The sequence below is a fragment of the Nycticebus coucang genome, chromosome 18 (genome assembly GCF_027406575.1).
Source record: "Nycticebus coucang isolate mNycCou1 chromosome 18, mNycCou1.pri, whole genome shotgun sequence".
In the NCBI taxonomy this organism is placed as follows: domain Eukaryota; kingdom Metazoa; phylum Chordata; class Mammalia; order Primates; family Lorisidae; genus Nycticebus; species Nycticebus coucang.
The window spans coordinates 38,664,176-38,684,527 of NC_069797.1; the positions used below are offsets into that span (position 1 = coordinate 38,664,176).

At 43.8% G+C, this 20,352-nt stretch overlaps 1 protein-coding gene across 5 annotated transcripts; it reads right to left on the reverse strand.

Moving 5' to 3' along the window:
- Positions 1-4,089: 4,089 nt before the first annotated feature.
- CCL15 (C-C motif chemokine ligand 15) lies at positions 4,090-14,433 on the reverse strand. 5 transcript variants are annotated; one of them, XR_008375524.1, is made up of 5 exons: positions 14,279-14,433; positions 10,900-10,959; positions 10,316-10,427; positions 8,350-9,905; positions 6,762-7,957 (listed from the first exon to the last, which is right to left on the reverse strand). XR_008375524.1 is itself a non-coding variant. In XM_053568977.1 (4 exons), exons 1-4 carry the CDS (start codon positions 14,352-14,354, stop codon positions 4,294-4,296), a joined length of 363 nt encoding a protein of 120 aa, XP_053424952.1. In that variant the 5' UTR covers positions 14,355-14,427; the 3' UTR covers positions 4,090-4,293. The 5 variants fall into 5 exon arrangements, 3 of the variants coding, with proteins under 3 accessions (XP_053424952.1, XP_053424951.1, XP_053424950.1); XR_008375523.1 differs by having other exon boundaries at positions 6,762-6,830; positions 7,868-9,905; XM_053568977.1 differs by lacking the exons at positions 6,762-7,957; positions 8,350-9,905 and adding an exon at positions 4,090-4,408 and having other exon boundaries at positions 14,279-14,427.
- Between the last annotated feature and the right edge of the window lie 5,919 nt (positions 14,434-20,352).

The following is a 20,352-nucleotide window of genomic DNA, read 5'->3' on the forward strand; positions in this document are numbered from 1 at the left end:
TTGAATTGAGTTTTTCTCCTATGTGGGCTTGTATTAGAACCCTCGAGATTGCGTTGAGTTTTGCTGGGCAGAGGTCAGAGAAGGGCATTTCTGGCCAAGGACACCACACAGAGTAAGGAAGCACAAAAGAACTTGCTGTTTTTGAGGAACTGGGAAACTTGAATATGTGAGTATTATGCAATTACCCGGGATATAACATGTTTCTGTCCCCGCCAAGAACACAAAGAGCTCTGTGAGTGAACAGATGCTTGGCGGGAATGGGAAGTCTTGGCTTTTATCCCTTACTCCTGTTCAGCTGTGATTGTCATGACCCAACACTTCCCTAAGCCACCCCCTAGCACCCACACTGTTAAGATGCTACCCCCATCTCACCCCCCATTTCATTCTTCCAAGCTAGCAACTTGACCTGTCAGAGAACACAATGAAACTACGTGCATTCCCTTAGGTTTAGCACAGTTTTAATCTAACAACACTTTGAAAATTTCCCAAAGTCTCTGAAACAAAATCTCCATGCAGAATTCAGAAGCTTCTGGGTTGCCATTGCCCAGTCGTATATTTAGGCCTTACTGGTTGGTTTCACGGCAAAGTTTCTGAATTCAACAGTATTCAGTGAAGTAAGAAGCATGATCATAAATGGATCAAAATACAGGCTAGAACCTGAGCATCTGTGTTTGCCTTTTTTGAATCTCTTTAAATCCCATACAAATGATAGAAGTGAAACCTAAGTTCATAGTAGCAGTAGGGAGTCAGAAAAGACGACGTTAACCTCTTATAAGGTGAGGCATTTCTGTTCTCTATAAAGGACATGGGTCAGCTTGATGGCACATTACAAGAAGTCTGACAAAGGGGGTATCCTCATGGAGGTGAAGGAGATCACTGAGGAAGAGGATTTTTTCTTTTTGCAGTTCGTTTTTATGTTTGTAACATAGAAGAAGCTGTAACATAAAAGAACCAAAGAAGTTGGCCCGAACCAGGCGTGCCAGGCTGCAGAATAAGGCTTCATCCCTGAGGAAGAGGATTTTTCTCATCAGAGTCAGTGGGTGCTGGGAAAGGAAACCTGGCTTGAGTGAACAGCTATGCCTTTGCCAGTCCCCGTGGCAGGACATTCACGTGTGCAGTTTGCCCCAGGCGAAAGCTGTAAGTACAGTTCTATAGATAAGGAAGGAATTCTGCTATGGGAGTCTCCCAGGGGGACAGGGGGATAGAGAGAGAATTGGGCAGTTCCCTGGATCACTTCTGGTCAAGGATAAGAAGTCCTAGTTCCATCTCTTTACTCTGTCTCCCAGAAATTAAGCTGACAGCCTCAATGAAAGCCTGGCCACTGCACCCCCCCTTTCACTTCACCCCCAGAGCTGGGGCTCCCATAATCAGAATCTGCAACTACAACCAGGGAACTAGGGACTTCTGCTGAGAAAGGTGTCATGGGGAAAGAAATATAGTGAGACAATCTTCCCTTGCATGGGGCCACCAGCTAACCTGCCCACCTGTTTACCCACAACTCCCAAAAGAGAATCTCTAAGCAGAGTCCTAGGAACACCTGCACAGGAATCACCTGGAATTGGGATAAGGATTTACCCCTTATCCCAATCATCTCCTGTCTATCGCTCCATTCCCACATCCAAAGCCAGGCTTTCATTCAGGGAAAGAGGTCTGCAGGCATAGACCTATAGAAGCATAGAGAAGATCCACTCCTGTCATTTGTAACTATAAACCACTCATGACCTGTGATAACTAGGCATTGGAGAATTACTGATAGCATGGGGTGGGGTGTGAGGGGACCAAGATTAAAAAAAAAGAAGACACTCTAAAGGAAACAACAGGATAAAAAACGATAGAAGTTTAGAAGATACTCTCACAATTTTTTATTCCCAGAAAGATTGAAGAGGATGTTGCATCTATAAAACAATAGTAAGTTACTGTAAAAGACTAATCCAAGGTCAGCAAAGAAGCAAAGAACTCTGAATAGTGAAATGTATTATAGAAGGAACATGGCTAAAGATCAATGAAATTTTCTTTTTTTCTTTTTGAGACAGATTTTCACCCTGTTGCCCTGGGTAGAGTGTTGTGGTGTCATCACAGCTCACAGCAACCTCAAACTCTTGGGCTCAAGTGATCCTCTTGCCTCAGCTTCCTGAGTAGCTGGGACTACAGGCGCCCACCACGAGGCCTGGCTAATTTATATGTATAAATATATATATTTTTTTAATTTTTAAAATTTTTTTTGAGACAGAGTCTCACTCTGTGCCCTGTGTAGAGAGCTGTGGCATCGTCATAACTTACAGCAACCTCAAACTCCTGGGCTCAAGTGATCCTCTTGCCTTAGCTTCCTGAGTAGCTGGGACTATAAGCGTCTGCCACCCTGCTGGCTAATTTTTCTATTTTTAGTAGAGACGAGGTGTCACTCTTGCTCAGGCTAGTCTTGAACTCCTGAGCTCAAGCAATCCATCCACCTTGGCATCCCAGAGGGCTAGGACTACAGGCATGAACCATCATGCCCAGCCTCAAAAATTTTCTATCACACAGAATAAAAAGTGCAAAATATGAGAGGAAAGTTAAGATTTATGAAAGATAGATGTATAAAATCCAATATCTACCCGTTCCAGAAAACAGTATAAATGGACAGAAGAAAATTAAGAACTGACAGAAAAAAGTTTTCGTGAGTTAAAAAATGGGTTGAATCCTTAGATTAAAAAGCTAATCAGGCCAGATGCAGTGGCTCATGTCTGTAATCCTAGAACTTTGGGAAGCTGAGGTAGGAGGATTTTGCTTGAGCCCAGGAGTTCAAGGCTGCAATGAGCTATGACATCACAGCACTTTAGGCCAGGGCCACAGAGCGAGACCCTATCTCAAAAAGCAAAAAAGCTGGCTCGGCACCTGTAGCTCAAGGGGCTAAGGCGCCAGCCACATACACCTGAGCTGGTGGATTTGAATCTAGCTCGGGCCCACCAAACAACAATGACGGCTGCAACCAAAAAATAGCCGGGTGTTGTGGCAGGTGCCTGTAGTCCCAGCTACTTGGGAGGCAGAGGCAGGAGAATCGCTTGAGCCCAGGAGTTGGAGGTTGCTGTGAGCTGTGATGCCACGGCACTCTACCCAGGGTGACAGCTTGAGGCTCTGTCTCAAAAAAAAAGCTAGTTGAGGACATAGTTAGGGATAATGAAAAAAGATACATTTTGGTAAAATGTCTGAACTTCAATGATAAAAAGAAAATCATAAAAACTTCTAGATTTTTTTTTTAAACTAGGAACTAAAAAATCACTGGCTTTGGAATTTTGGCACTGTATCAGAGGCAAAAGACAGTTGAGAAATGTCTACTGTATTCCGAGTGAAAAAGATCTTAAACATGGACTTTCATATTCAGCTGAACCATTATTCAAATTTAAAGACAGGTTTTTAGACCTTACATCCCAGAAAACTTATTATTTTGTTACTCGCAGTTCTTTGTTGGGAAGTCGTAGACTTAAGCAAAAAAAAAAAAAAGTATTGCAAAGATTTTGGGTACTCATTTTGGAAAATGGGTAGAAACCTGGAGAGACCAGCTCTAGTGTTATGTCCCAAATTGTGCCACATGGGCCAACTGGTGTGGATGCTGCTGCCTCTGCTGGGACCGCTAGTGCATGGTGGCCCTCCTGCTGCACAGCCTGCAAGCTGTTACTACCACCACCGTCACCTGCATGGACTCCTGTCTTCGTTTGCTTCTCTGTAACACTTGCTCCAGGCTCAAAGCTCTGGAAAGGAGCATCAGATTGGTCAGGCCTGGCCCTGGCTCCTAGGGGACAAGAGAGAGTGTTTGCCTTTAGCATCTTTCACAGGAGGAGGCAGTTCCAGGATGTATTTTTGAAAAATGAAAAATGAACCCAAGGAAGAGGAAGCCACGGATTACATGTCATGGTGGAAGGAACTCAGGTGCATGATGAGAAGAAATCCCAGTATGAGTATGTTTTTGGCAGGTTCAGAAAGCATTTCTCCAAATTGGAATAGGAAATTAGAAGGTCCTTGGAGATTGTCTCTGAGAGTGAAGCAGTTGCCATGAAATAAAACGCTGCGCATAGACACGTGCAGACACAGAGGCTGACCAAACAGAGGTAGTTCTCTTTTGGTTAATGATTCTATTTCAGTTTATTTCCGTTTAAAGTTCAAGCCAAGTTACATTGAACAATCTTTATTAGTTTTTACAATGAGAGCATAACATGTTTTTTCACTTTTTAAAGTAATTCAGGTCAAGAAACTGATAGGAAATGTTGGCACAAGAGAGTTGGAAGTGGGGTAGCTGGCCCCTTTTGTTCCTTTTCCTCAAGAAAGTGTCATCATCAGCTCCTTGGAGGAGGCCTGCAGCTTTCTCATGCAATCTTGAACATCTCTGTCTCTGGGGTTGGCACAGACACGTTTCCCCTTCTTGGTGAGGAAGCTGGGGAACAAGTGGGAGAAAGATCACACCCTGAGGTGTGTTCAGCTAATGGAGATGGGGAGCCCCATCCTCCATGCCCCTCAGATTCCCCATTCAAAACAGCCTGTTCTTCCCATTCTGTGCAGCTGGCAGCTCAGGGCCAGTATCCTGGTGCCCCTCCCTCAGCATGTGAGATTCCCCAGTGACTCCTGGGCCTGGCCTTGGGCAGCCTTGTGCCTGCTCTCTCCTTCCTTCCCTACACTCCTCTCTTCTGGGGACAACCCTTTCTTGATGCCCTGGCAGAGTCCTAGGAAGCACAGAAGCCGCCCCTTACCTGGCAGGATCCAGAGGATGGGACTTCTCTGGAAACCCCTCCATAGGGTGTCCCCTGAAAGAGCCTACAGACTGCCTGTCCCCAGTACATGGTCGATGAGCTTGGCACTTACATGACAGCTGGCCAGGAGCACCCACTGCTTGTTACAAAATAATCTTCCATGAATGAACACCGGATACTTCGTGGGGTATAGGAGAAGCAGCAGTCAGTAGGACGCTGAAAGCCTACAACAAGAGAAAAGGCCACTAAGAGCCCAGCCCATCCTTTTTCCTCAAGCATACTGTGGAGGGTGACAAGGTACAGGACTTGGGAGAGATTCCTCCTCCTTGGCCAGACCTTGCTGGCATCTCCTTGCTTCAGGCCCTCTCCAGGGTTGAGCTGTGTGTCTGAGGACACCCAGGTGGGCCACAAGAGGGCCAGAAGCATTTCCCCCAGAAGGGGAAGGCCTTTGAAGACACCTGCAGGTATCAGAGAGCACCCTCTGCCTGAGGGAGCAGGCTCTCGGGGCAGCTAGGGCCTGGGTTGATTGTCTCTGGAGATGTTCACCACCTCTAGAACCCTCCTGTTCTCCTCTGTCCAGTAAGTGGGCTGGCTGGAAGCCACAGGGCAGACCTGTACTTCCTTGATGCTTTTAAGTCTATGCCATATCTAATTATTTACCGTGTTGAATTATTGGAGGTTCAAATTGATGGTTTGCCACCAGAAGTTCTGTTGCCTCTGAATCTGGAAGAAACAGACAGGGATGGGAAAGAAATCACTGGAAGGCAGCTTTATTTCAGTGTCTCCTCCCACTATGTCTTATTCCCATCAGAGGCAGAGGCTGTGATGCTGGAAACTGCCATCTGCCTGGTCCATTTGCTCTATTAGGCCCTCAAGATTCTTCAGGGACCTTTTAAAAATATTCAAATATTCTGAAAATATTTAAATATTTCAAAATATTAAAAATATTTAAATATATTTAAAATATTTAAATATGTTTAAAACTATTTTAAAGATATTTAAATATTTCAAAATATTTTGAAATACTAAAAGAAAACTTTTGAAAATATTTGAATATTTTTGAATAAAATTTAATATTTTATATTTTTGAATATAAAAAGTATTCAATATTTTTGAATATAAATGTATTTAAATATTTCAAAATCTTTTGAAATTCTAAAAGAAAACTACAAATCTAACATGGTTGAGTTAATCAAATATCTACCTAATGTAATAAAATCCATAATTTGTTCTATACATTCCTGGAATACACAGGGCTCTGGAAAGAAAGTTTTTCAGCAACCCAGTTGGTGGCACAATGTCACCTGCTGTGAAGTGAAGCTATTTATAGTCTTTATTTATCCCATTTAGTATAAAGTAAATACTGAGGGTGCCAGAAAGTATACACACATTTCAAGAAAAGACAAAACTGTATTAAAATTGTAATATAGCTACAAAAATAAGTGTTTTGTGGTTTATCTAGAAATAATGTGGAAAATATTCCTGTTATTTTTGGTGAAGAAAATCGATTTTGTATAGTTTATTTCAATCTAAATAAAATGTGAATTGTGGTTATAAAAATAAAATTGTAATAATACATACTGATAACAAAACTTCAATACAAGTAATTACATATCTAATTGAAGAAGTTACATGTACAAATTTAATGTAGTTTTTTTCCTTTCTTAAAATGTGTACTCATATATATTTTTTGGCACTCTCTGTATTTGCATATGTTTGCTGAAGAAATATTGCTTTGTTTGAGTAAAGTATGCTTCACAGACCAATCAATTGTATGAATTTTTCTCCAGGGACCAAAGGTTGCAGACAGAGGCAGATCTATACCCTGCTGTTAATTTTCAACTAGTGCCACGATCATGTCTGGGACAGACAGTAGTCGCAGCAAGGCCATGGTGTCCCTCTGCATCTCCTCCCCAGACAGTGAGATCTCATGGCCCCGGCCACCAGTGAGGAGGCTCACTGGACTCACCCTGTGTGACCCAGGCCTGGGATCCAAGGACAGCAGCCAGGATGAGCAAGGGGAGGGCAGGCTTGGAGACCTTCATCCTCCTGGTGGGCAGTGAGAGCTGGCCTGAGGACTCCTGGGCTCACTGGCTTCAGAACTCTGCCCTTGTATTTATAAGACAGGAGGATCAGGAAGTCACAGGGCAGAAGTCAGAATGCGTTCTTTGACTACACAACCTGCTATTTCTGAAAAGGGGAACAAGGCTGCAAATGCAGTGGGAAGTAGAGCGCAAAGTAGACTTGGGTGTCTCAGTGGACTCCGGGAACTGTTGGGATGTGTACAGGCAAAGAGAGTAAACATTTCAAGGAAGACTCTTCCCTCTAGGAGATTCCTCCAATTCTCTAAATCTGATCTCAGACGGTGGACACTGCCCTGTGTCTGTTTCCGTTTCTATTCCCAGAACCCTGGCCAGAAGGAACTTTAAAGATAAGAGCCAGTCAAGCTGGCTACCAGAGTGGAGAGCTGGAATGTCTTCAGAGTAGGGGCTGGGAGATCTTCCCAGCCACTTGATCTCAAGTCCTGACCACTCTCTCCTGAACTTTCATGTGTCCCGAAAGCCTGTAATCAAGAGTGACCGCCAAAGGCAATTCTCTAACCTGTAACCTTGGCCTTGGGACTCAACAAACAAAGTCCATGGGTGGCCTCTCATGCACTTAGGGCCAACTCCTAAATTTCTGTCTGTGTATAGATGGCCCTTCAGAATAGGGTTTTCTTTGCCTACATAGCTTCGCTATTTTTCAATCTAGTGACATTTTAATACATATTAAGTTTAACAGTTAATGATGCAACCATTAATTTAGATTTTGTACTTTTTGTGTTTTCGAGTGAATACATTTTTTTAAGGACCCCAATACTAAGTGCCTAGCGGATAAATTGGTCCTGTGTGATACGAATGCCTACTAACCTGTCAACTCTGCCCAGAAGTCAGTCACCTCTGGCCCAGAGACTTCTTGGCTGTCCTGCCTGGTAGGCTGGGCCAATGTCTCCTAAGTGCTTCTGCGCTGTCTGATACTTAAATTTACTATAGCACCTGTCACACTCTATTTTAGATGTTTGTTGACTTCATGGCTCCCTGCTCCCACCAATATAACAAGTTCATTTGTGTGTGTTATTAGAAAAACCCGCATAACATGAAATCTACCTTCCTAACGAACTTCCCAGTGTACAGTTACAAGGTCCTTGAAGAATGTCTCCAAGAACGAGTTAGTTACCGTCAAACTCTGGTGTGACTCTGCAAGCACAAATGCAGATGACAATAATGAAATGAAGACAAGTATTTCTCTTTTGGTTACTATATAAGAAAAGTCAGTTAAGACTTGGAAAAGAAGAATCAACATGACATTATTGTGGGTTAGGAATTAAATAAATGAAACTAAGTCATTAGAGGAAATAGTGGTATGAACGAAAATAAAATCTTTATCTCTCCAGCCAACTGAATGGATCCCTCTTGGCCACGGGGACCCCAGAAATACCCTAAAGCTGAGTTGCTTTGGAAAGGGACATCAGACAAGCCTAGACATGCCCACCTCCCTTCTTGGAGATGTCCTTCGTAACTTATTAACAGACAAAGGGCTATGTGAGGCAAAGCATCAACCACACCTGCAGGTCATTCATTTACTTAACAGATCACGTGAGTCTGAGTATATATCTGGTGACGTGTCTCTGATTAACAGGGCATGTCTTCCATGCATTGATTTATGCCTTTATGAGTAAAAATCCATTTCCCTGAAATGTATAAAATCAAATTGTAACCCAACCACCCCAAGGCCACTTGCTCAAGACTTCTTGGGTGCAGCTCTCCTGGTAAGGCTCAGAAGAAACCTCTAAATTGTTTCACACAGTTTGAGTTCTTTTCTGTAACAATGGTCAAAGACACTGTTTTCTAAACTGTAGTCAAACCTTCCAAGATTAGCTGTTTTAGCAGGGAGCAGAAGATGAGACATAACGTGAATTCGTGGTTAATCTCTTTAGGGTCATAATAATTCCCAACTTTTTTCATTATCTCGAGACATTTTTGCTCATACAGTAGTGATTTGGCATTATAAAGGTTATTTGGTTATCAATCAGTTTTCTCCTCTTGATTTCATAGGCAAATCACCTTAAAAGTAAGCATAAGATTTTAGACTTTTTTACAAATGAACAATAATTTTGTTGTTGTTTAGAGTTCAAGGCTATCTTTTGAATTTTATGAGATAGTTGACCAGGATGTACTAAATATATATACATAAACTTACATGCTTTAATGTATATAAAATTGATATGAACTCCATCTTTAAATGTTTTTCTTAATGTCGTTTAACTTCAGGGATGAAATTTCTTAGAAATTTATACCTATTAAGAAAAATATCCAAAAATTAGAAGTGGACAAAAGGGATGACGGTGTACTTTCCAAAGTCATATTGGAACATTGTCTAATAGGCCCGCACCAGGATTCCTAAAATCTATAGGGGAATGCACTGATGTACTTTTGATTGATGTTCTGTTTTTATGGATTAGGCACTAGACATTATGAAATGACATATTAATTTGCAAATTATTGGCTAGCACAGATGCAAATGATTTTGGTCAACTAGAAAAGATTATCCTAAAGGTTACAGTTTTATTACTGCCCTATACACAGGATATTAATATATGTTCTAAATAATTTCGCAAACATTTTTCAGCATGTCCCCGCCAACTTACATCTGCTTCTCAAACGATCTTTGAATTATTTTAATGGCTCCCTCACTAATGGGTTAAATACATCTTTGACACATTACTCAATCTAAATTTGAATGAATTGTGTTTTTAGCTTTCAAGATATTATACTATGACTGTTGGGAAATCAACACTTATCCAAAGGTCAGTAATTCCTTCAGTGTCTTTTTCCTCTTAAAGTTCAAGTGAAGTAAATTAGATATTCTTTATTAGCTGCATTGCTTTAAAACCAGAACAGAAGAATAAATGTTGTTTTTTAATTGTAATTAAAGTTATAATTCAGGCCACGATGCTCAGAATCTGGTAGTTGGGACGAGAGAGCACGAGGCTGGTGGTCTGGCGACGTGCGTCCTTTCTCTTCAACAACCTTTATGATTCCTGGGTCCTCGATTATTGGGCCCCGCTTCAGTTTTATCATGCAGTTCCAAACTTGCTCGTTACTGGGGTCGGCACAGACACGTTGCCCCTTCTTGGTGAGGAAGCTGGGGAACAAGTGGGAGAAAGATCACACACTGGGGCATGTTCAGCTAATGGAGATGGGGAGCCCCATCCTCCCTGCCCCTCAATTCCCCATTCAAAAAAGTCTGTTCTTCCCATTCTGTGCAGCTGGCAACTCAGGGCCAGTGTCCTGGTGCCCCTCCCTCAGCACGTGAGACTCCCTAGGGAGTGCTGGGCCTGGCCTTGGGTAGCCTCCTTCCTTCCCTACGTTTCTCTCTTCTGGGGACAACTCTTCCCTGATACCCTGGCAGGGTCCTAGGAAGCACAGAAACTGCCCCTTACCTGGCAGGATCCAGAGGAAGGGACTTTTCTGGAAACCCATCCATCAGGTGACCCCTGCAAGACCCTACAGACTGCCTGTCCCCAGCACATGGTTGAAGAGCTTGGCACTTACATGACAGCTGGCCGGGAGCACCCACTGCTTGTTTCAAAGTAATCTTCCATGAATGGACACCGGATGCTTCGTGGGGTATAGGAGAAGCAGCAGTCAGAAGGGTGATGAAAGCCTGCAGCAAGAGAAAAGGCCACTTAAGGGCCCATCCTTTTTCCTCAAGCGTACTGTGGAGGGTGACAAGGTGCAGGACTTGGAAGTGATTCCTCCTCCTTGGCCAGCCCTTGCTGGCATCTCCTCGCTTCAGGCCCTCCACAGGGTTGAGCTGTGTGTCTGAGGACACCCAAGGTGGGCCACAAGAGGGCCAGGAGCATATCCCCCGGGAGGGGAAGGCCTTTGAAGACACCTGCAGGTGTCAGAGAGCACCCTCTGCCTGAGGGAGCAGGCTCTCGGGGCAGCTGGGGTCTGGGGGTGGATAGAGACCGCATCTATGAAGGAGATTGTCCTTGGAGATTGTCCCTGGAGATGTTCACCACCTCTAGAACCCTCCTGTTCTCCTCTGTCCAGTAAGTGGGCTGGCTGGAAGCCACAGGGCAGACCTGTACCTCCTTGATGCTTTTAAGTCTACGCCATATCTGATCATTTACCGCGTTGAATTATTGAAGTTTCTAATTCATCTGCCACCAGGAGTTCTCCTGCCTCTGTATCTGGAAGAAACAGACAGGGGTGGGAAAGAAATCACTGAAAGGCAGCTTTATTTCAGTGTCTCCACCCTTCCTTTATTTCTCACCCCCATCAAAGGCAGAAGCTGTGATGCTGGAAACTGCTCCCTGCCTGGGTTCCAGGCCTGGCTCCTGGCCCTTTTTTCCCCTTAGGGGCCTGAAATTCTTGAGACATGTAGACATTCTCTAACTTAGTAATGACAGCAAGCTGCACATCTAACTTGGTTAAGTTAGTCGAATATCTGCATAATCTGATAAAGCCCACAATTCTTCTTACACATTTCTGGAATCCACAGGGCTCTGAAAACACAAAGTTGATTATCAGCTCAAATTGGTGACATAATGTCACTGGCAGTGAAATGAGACTATTTATAGTTCTTATTTATCCTGTTTAGTATAAATATTTGGATGTGTTTGCTATAGAAATAGTGCTGTATTTGCTTCCCTAACCCCAGCAAGGATAAATCCCAGCTACGTATGTATTACCCTTTTTAATTCTTTTTTAAACCATTAATAAAATAGACCTATGATTACCTCTTTACAACATTCTTCTTCTTTTTTTTTTTTTCACCCTGGGTAGAGTGCTGTGGAGTCACAGCTCACAGCAACCTCTAACTCCTGGGCTTAAGCGATTCTCCTGCCTCAGCCTCTCTAATAGCTGGGACTACAGGTGCCCGCCACAACACCTGGCTATTTTTTGGCTGTAGTTGTCGTTGTTTGGCAGGCCTGAGCCGGATTCGAACCCGCCAGCTCTGGTGTATGTGGCTGGCACCTTAGCCGCTTGAGCTACAGGCGCCACCCCAAAACAATATTTTTATCACATTTTTTTGAGGGATTGTTTTGCCCTGGGCTAGAGTGCAGTGGTGTCATTGTAGCTCACTGCAACCTCAAACTTCTGGGCTTCAGCAGTCCTCCTACCTCGGCCTTCTGAGTAGCTGGGACTATAGGTGTGCACCACTACACCCAGATAATTTTTCTAATTTTTGTAGATAAAGGTCTCATTCTTTTTCAGACTGGCCTTGAACTTGTGGCCTCAAAGTCATAGCCTCTCAAAATGCTTGCATACAGACAGGAACCACCATGCCAAGCCTATTTTTCTTTCTTTTTTTTTTTTAGACATAGTGTCTCCCAGGCTAGTGTGCAGTGGAGCAATTGTAGCTCGCTATAACCTTGAATTCACAGGCTCAAGCAATCCTCTTGGCTTAGCTTCCCAGGTAGCAGGGCAGGTAAATGCCACTGTGCTCACTTAATTTTTCAAAATTTTGTAGAGCTATGATCTCACTCTATTGTCCATGCTGGTCTTGAACTTCTGACCTCAAGCAATCCTCCCACCTAGGGCTCTCAAAGTGCTGGTATTACAAGCGTAAGACCCTGCACTTGGCCAAAAATTATTTTTTAAAGTTGTGGTAATATGTACATGATATAACATTTGCCAATCTAACTATTTTTAACTATACAGTTCAGTAGCATCAAATACATTCAAATTACTGAGCAAATATCACCACCATCCATTCACAGAAATTTTTTTCACGTTGCAAAACTGCAACTATGTACCTATCAAACAATAACTCCCCACTCTCCCTCCAGCTCTAGTCCCTGGTGACCACCGTTCTGCTTTCTCTCTCTATGAATTTCCCTGCTCTAAGTACCTCATATGAGTAGAATTATGCAATATTTGTCCTTCTTTGACTGGATTATTTCATTAGCATAAGATCCTGATGTCCATTCATGTTGTAGAACATGTCAGAATTTTCTTCCTTTTAACAGGTATATAATATTCCATCATATGTACCAACCACATCTTTTGATGGATATTTGCACATGTGTTACTGCCCCCTTTTGGTTATTGTCAGTAATGCTGCTATGAACCTGGGTGCATAAAAATCTCTTCATGTACTTGCTTTGAATTCCTTTGGTTATTTACCCAGAAATGGAATTGTTCCATCATACCACATTCACTGTTAAAACCTAAAAACTTCTGCATCCCACAATTCATCTAGCACCAAAGCTTTGACTATAGGATTGTGGACGGCATTATGCTAATTAGGCAAATAAAACTACACTTTTAGGCTTTTTCCCTTTCCATCCTTTTAAAAAATTCTTACAGTTAGTTTCTTTCCACAATTGACTATATCACAGAATAAAGCTAGATTTAAAATCAATATTTACTTTTCAGAGTGAAACAAAGATTTCAGCAATAAGGATTTAGCATCTGACTTTGTCTAATAATTGCTTTCCACTGTTTCCACTTGTTTCTTATTTAGCTATATATAAATATTACAAATTATATTTAATGAAGCATTTGAGTATATTTTAAAATGCTCAGTATAATTTGGGTAGGACTTGCAAAACAATAAAAGATTTTAAATGGCCTTATCTTTCCACAACTACTTTCTAACTAGTCCATATTCTAATCTCACCACTTAACTAGCAATGTGATCTTAGCAATTTATTTAAGGATTCTATGCCTCAGTTTTTTCATTTGTAAACTGTGAATAATAATATACAAAGCCATGTAAAATTACTGGTTTTCTGTTTTTTTCCCTACAAAATTGGTAAATTCATGTCCAGCCTAGGTATTAGGTGGCTTGCCTGGCTGGTTCCATTTCCTCTCCAAAATGATATAGATTATACTAGAAAGTATAGAATAGTTCTTTTTAAAAAAAAAATTTATTTTATTTAATTAATTTTTTTTTTTTTCAGAGATAAGAGTCTCACTTTGTCGCCCTCGGTAGAGTGCTATGGCGTCACAGCTCACAGCAACCTCCAGCTCTTGGGCTTAGGCAATCTTCTTGTCTCAGTCTCTGGAGTAGATGGGACTACAGGTGCCTGCCACAATGCCCAGCTATTTTTTTGTTGCAGTTTGGCCGGGGCTGGGTTCGAACCCACCACCTTCGGTATATGGGGCCGGCACCCTACTCACTGAGCCACAGACGCTGCCTGAAAGTATATAACAGTCCTAACATCATGGAATTCTGTGCTTCTACCTACAAATTTACAATTTTGCTACAGTTCTTTTGATCTAGCATTTAATGATCTATGCCACCTAAGGAAAGGTATTAAATATTTTAACCATGAAAAGGGAAATAATTGGCTTCAAATGAGGAACATTTTCCCCCAGGGACCAAAGGCTGCAGACAGAGGCAGGTCTATACCTTGCTGTTAATTTTCAACTAGTGCCATAATCACATCTGGGACAAGTAGTAAGTAGTCACAGCAAGGCAATGGTGTCTCTTTGTGTCTCCTCCCCAGACAGTGAGATCTCACAGCCCTGGCCACCAGTGAGGAGGCTCACTGGACTCACCCTGTGTGACCCAGGCCTGGGATCCAAGGACAGCAGCCAGGATGAGCAAGGGGAGGGCAGGCTTGGAGACCTTCATCCTCCTGGTGGGCAGTGAGAGCTGGCCTGAGGACTCCTGGGCTCACTGGCTTCAGAACTCTGCCCTTGTATTTATAAGACAGGAGGATCAGGAAGTCACATGGCAGAAGTCAGAATGCGTTCTTTGACTACACAACCTGCTATTTCTGAAAAGGGGAATGAGGCTGAGAATGCAGAGGGAAGTAGAGGGCAGAGATGACTTGGGTGTCCCAGTGGACTCCGGGAACTGTTGGGATGTGTACAGGCAAAGAGAGTAAATATTTTAAGAAGGATCTTTACCTCTAGGAGATTCATTAATGTTCTAAATCAGAGGAGTTTTTCCCTCTGGAGTTAATCACTTTCAGGTGTCCTTGTAGCCTCTAAACATGGGGATCCCAGAGAGGGCTCTCTAACTTGTACCCCTGGCTGTGTGCTTGTTTGCAGTGTCTGGGGGTATCTTTGATTCTTCTTTTTTCTCTCAGACCCCTCATCTAATTCATTAATCAGTGCTTTTGGCTCTACATCCAAAAATGCGAGCAGAATCCTATTATTTTTTGAGAGGAAAACGCTTGCTTCTTTACTTCACTACTGTCCTCACACTTCATTCCTGACACTAGCCACCCAAGGCTAGCACAGACCCTACAGGTTAAGGGCTCAGTCCCCACAAGACTGTCTCCACTGCAGATGCCAGCCACAGATAGGGGGTCCCAGATTACCCACAACTTCTGTCCAACTTGGCATTACCATGACCCCCCCCCTCAGGTTCTTACATTTATTTGCTAGAATGGCTCAGAGAACTCACAACAGTTCACATACTGGAGTGCCACGTTATTATACAGGACGCAACTCAGGAGCAGCCTGGTAAGAGATACCTGGAATGTGGTCTAGGGAAGGGGCACAGAGCTTCTGGGCCCTCTCCAGGAGTACCACTCTCTCAGCACCTCCCTGTGTTCACCAACCAAGAGCTCTCTGAACCCCATCTTTTTGGGTCTTTATGGAGGCTTTGTTACAGAAGCACGATTGATTAAATCATTGGCCATTGGCTATCAAATCAATCTCTAGCCCCCCTTTCCCTCCCTGGGACTTAGGGTGTAGAACTGAAGCCCTAATCCTCTAATGGCTCACTCCCCTGGAAACCAGCCCTCATCTTCTCAAAAGTCACCTCATTAACATCAGTTCAGGTGTGGTCAGGAGTACTTGTCCAGTATTCCAGCTTGTACATGCCCGGGCTTCCCATAGGCAACTTACATCTCAGCATCAGAGAATTCCTAGTGCAGGAAGAGAGCGGGGTGCATGCTGGCCAATGTGAAGTGAGGTGAGATTATACCCATGTGAAGCTGGCAAAGCCTGCACACATTTGGTGCTGTAGTGATGGCTAGAATAAGAGACGGGGCTGATGGGATAGAGCAATGTACAGAGTGTCTGACACAGTATTAAATGCATATTGGTTCAGTGAAAGGAAACAGGGAAACAAATTTCAGAACATTCATCAACCAATGTGTTTGATTTAGTAACATCTGGCCATTTCTTGACCTCTCCAGTATAGAAAACACTTTGAGAGTGGTGTCTGTGTGCTTCCTGAGTTTTTTGTTACCTCTTCCCCACTCCACCAAGCATCCTTGGTGACATTTAAGAATCAGATGAGCTGACTTGGTGCCTGTAGCTCAGCAGCTAAGGCGCCAGCCACATGTACCGGAGCTGGCGGGTTTGAATCCAGCGCGAGCCTGCCAAACAACAATGACAACTATGACAACAACAACAGAAACGAAATAGCTGGGCATTGTGGCGGGCACCTGGATTCCCAGCTACTTGGGGGGCTGAGGCAAAAGAATCGCTGAAGTCCAAGAGTTTGAGGTTCTGTGAGCTGTGATGCCACGGCACTCTACCCAGGGCGACATAGTGAGACTCTGTCTCAAAAAAAAAAGAATCAGATGAGTTCCATTTATCACTTAGCTTGGCATAACCAAGGGAGCAGCCAGGCTGTGCTCTCCGTAGGGCTGCTCTGGCCGCAGAGGTCCTGGCAGGCCGGTGAAAACAACGGCCGTGCTCCTGGGCCCCAGGCTTAGCTGGCATCATTTCACAACTGCCTATGCGGTGTTTACTGTAATTGTTTCACAATATTACCTCGCACACCCCACGACTCCTTCCCTTACAGAAATAGCAAATATCCTGTCATCTCTGTAAACACAGCTCTGACCACATCCCACGATACGCACTCGCCCGGCACGTTTCTGGTATACACACGTATGCTTCCCTATCCTGGAATACTGCCAGGGAGCGTGGGGCAAGCATCGGAACATTTGAGCCAAATGTCCCCTCCTTGCTGTCGTCTATTTGCTTTCTCAGTCCTGCACTCAGGACTATGGAAATGTTCTTGATTTCGCCTCTCACTCCTTTCTCACAGTGTGTCCTGAGAAGGGCTGCCCCAAGTACAGCTCCCTTCAGGGGAAAAGGGCCTGAAGTTGTGGCTCTGCCCTGCATAGGATGCTGTCTTGAGTTTCCAAGTGAGACCATCCCAGGCACATGACTTCATCTGATGGACGAGGGATCGTGCAGAAGCCTGTATAAGGAAGGCAGAGCGTGAGCCAAGCCAGCTGTCTCTGAGCTGGGCGATATGCAAAGCATCTTGAGTAAAAGTGCTAGGTGAGCAAAGAAGGTCCCTTGAGCTCAGATTGTTGTCACAGAGTTGAGGGAGTGTTGTAGTTCTCTCTCAGGCCAGCTGCACCTGCTGGGAAACGTGGTCACGTGTGCAATCTTCCAACCTCAGCACAACTGCACAAGAGTGGCCTTGGGTGGCACACGCTTCCTGAGCAGGAGAGAAAGAGTGTCTGCGCCCAGCTGCACTCATCGCCTGGTGGCGGAGTATCTTTCTCTGTTCTAGACTCAACTGCTTAAAACAGTTGCCAACTGTTTTGGGGGTGCCAGGTACCGACCCCACCAATGGTTTTCCCCCCGCATTTTCTGTTGTCTCACTTAAACAGATGCACAAAAGTCTCCACTGGTTAGCGCCGGTTTAAGCAGGTGTGTTGTATGGGACCTGGCAGACCTCACTGCTATATCCACTGTGGGTGCGGAGGGAAAGGCGTCCTTTTTCTGCAGCACAAAAGTAGAGCATATAAACTAGTGCCCTCCGTGGGCCGCAGATGGGACCTGCTGGCTGTGGGGCCCCAGCCCACCTGCAGACGCTGGCACCCCTCCTTCTCTTCTCTGTGTGAGTAAAGTTCCATCTGATCCAGCAGTGTCTGTGTAAGTCCTGTCTTTCTTGGTGACCCCAACACCTGTACACCGTGTAGTGGGTTGACATGCCGGTATTGCTGCTTTTGGTGTTAGATAACAGGTGCCACTTACTTGACACATCCCAAATTTCAAAGCACCAGGACTAGTGCTATTTTAAGACCCAGGCAAGAAGTGCCGCTGTCCTGGGCCTCAAGCCTTAGAGGTGAAAGGTGGTCTTACTCATAACCATCTAATAGAGGAAAAATAAACAAACAGAAAGTAAGGGGAATGAACTCACAGCACATAATTGCCCCTCCAAAGAGAAAACTCACAACTACCCCCTTTTTGTTTTATTTAATTAATTGTTATCTTTAAGAATTCTTTTGCTCAGCCTTGAAGGGCTCTAAGTGGACAATAGGGGTGCCAGCTCCCCACTTCAGCTGTCTGCCTCAGTTCCGGCTAAAAACCAGATTTCTTTCTTTCTTTCTTTCTTTCTTTCCTTCTTTCCTTCCTTCCTTCCTTCCTTTCTTTCTTTCTTTCTTTCTTTCTTTCTTTCTTTCTTTCCTTCTTTCCTTCTTTCCTTCCTTCCTTCCTTCCTTCCTTCCTTCCTTCCTTCCTTCCTTCCTTCCTTCCTTCCTTCCTTCCTTCCTTTCTTTCTTTCTTTCTTTCTTTCTTTCTTTCTTTCTTTCTTTCTCTTTCTCAAAGTCTCACTTTGTCACCTTTAGTAGAGTGCTGTGGCATCACAGCTCACAGCAACCTCCAACTCTTGGGCTTAAATGATTCCCTTGCCTCGCCTCCCAGGTAGCTGGGATTCCAGGTGCCTGCCACAATGCCTGGCTATTTTTTGTTGCAGTTGTCTAGCTGGCCTGGGCCAAATTTGAACCCGCCACCCTGGTGCTATAACCACTGTTCTATGGGTGCCGAGCCTAAAAACCAGATTTCAAGGACTCAGATAAGCCAGCCTCACACAGAAAAGAGAAATAATAAAGCACACTTGCAACAACTGCCCAGCCGCTTCTGTTATCAGTCCGTTAAAACAGAGGGAAAAAAAAAACAAACAGCCATTTTGCCCTTTAAAACACTGAGCCCCTTCTCCTTTATTCATTTCCTGTGCTCCCTCCTTCCTTTTCCCCTCCCTCTCTCCCTACCTTCATCCAAAAAGAGTAAAATAAACTTTTGCTACTTTCTATTCTACCCGTGGTGTGAGACCTGAGTCCCCACCCCAACAAGATGATTCTTCATGACACACACACCCACCACAACCTTGTCACAGAGCACAAAGGCACTGTGTCTCTGGGAATGTGGCACTCAGGGTTGTCCCCCCCACAGCTCTGTAAACATCCGCTGTTGTGATGGACACTCTTCATGCTCCAAGGAAAAATGCTTCTCTGCTTCTCCTGCTCTAAGCCCTTTGAACGAAACCCTCCTGAGTTCAAATGCCATGAAAGTCTCTGAGGGGTGCCCCTGCTGACACTGGGGACAGACTCTCCTCTGGGCTACAGGGAGGAGTTGGGCTGCAGGAGTGTTTAGAAGCTTGGGAAGATAAGTCGATCGACTTGCCAAAATCTTTCCTCTCAGATAGCATGAACCCAATACAGTAGTTACCCCCTTATCTACATTTCCCCTTTTCATGATTTCATTTGCCCAAAGTCAATCACAGCCTCAAAATAGTAAATCGAAAATTCCAGAAATAATTCATGTTTTAGATTGCACACTGTTCAAATCTATCACCATCCCCAGCCCACCCGGAACCAGTACCATCTCTTTGTCCTGTGTACCCACCCTGTATATGCTACCCACTGTTAGCCACTTAGTAGCTGTTTGGGCTAGCACATTGACTGTTGTGATATTGTAGTGCTTATATTTATTCTTTTTCTTAGGAATAGCCCCCCAAAGCAAGAGTAATGATGCTGTCAGTTTGGGTAAGCCAAAGAGAACTGGAAAGTGCTTCCTTTGAGTGAAAAGGTAAAAGTTCTCAACTTAATAAGGAAAGAAGAAAAATTATACACTGAAGTTTTGCTAAGATCTACTGTAAGAATGAATTTCTATCCACAAAATTGTGAAGAATGAAAAAGAGACCTGGCACAGTGACTCATAGCTATAATCCCAGCACTCTGGAGGCTGAGATAAGAGGATTGCTTGGGCCCAGGAGTTCAAGACCAGCTTGAGAAAAGTACTGAGGCTCTATCTCTATAAAAAATAAGAAAAATTAGCCAGGCGTGGTGGTGCACACCTGTAGTCCCAGCTACTCAGGAGGCTGAGGAAGGAGGATTGCTTGAGCCCAGCAATTTGAGGTTGCTGTGAGCTATAAAATGACACTGTACTCAGCCTGGGCAACAGAGCAAGACCCTGTATCAGGAAAAATAAAATAGAATCAAAGAAAAGGAGATAAAGTGAAATTCATGATAGTACGAAAGTCAGTCCTATTTGAGGTTTCAGGCATCTACTAGGAGGGGTCTTGAAATGTATCCCCCATAGATAAGTGAGGACCCTTGTATATGCACTAGTGGCACATGGTTGCAATATTGAGCAATTCATTTTACTCTTAAATTTGTTAGTTAACTTCACTTGTAAGTTTAAAATATTGACAAAAAAACAAAAATAAAATAAAATATTGACACACCTGATATGGGAAGTTCCTATTGGATTCTTGGGTTGGGCCCTGTAAATGCCAGGGGAAGGCCTAATCGTGACCTAAAGAGATAATGTGGCTGATGAGGAGAGTCCCTGGGCCACATCACTTCCCATATGTCCTTATCAGTCCTTACCATAAAATTGGAAGTAATCATGTGCACTTCTTCCTT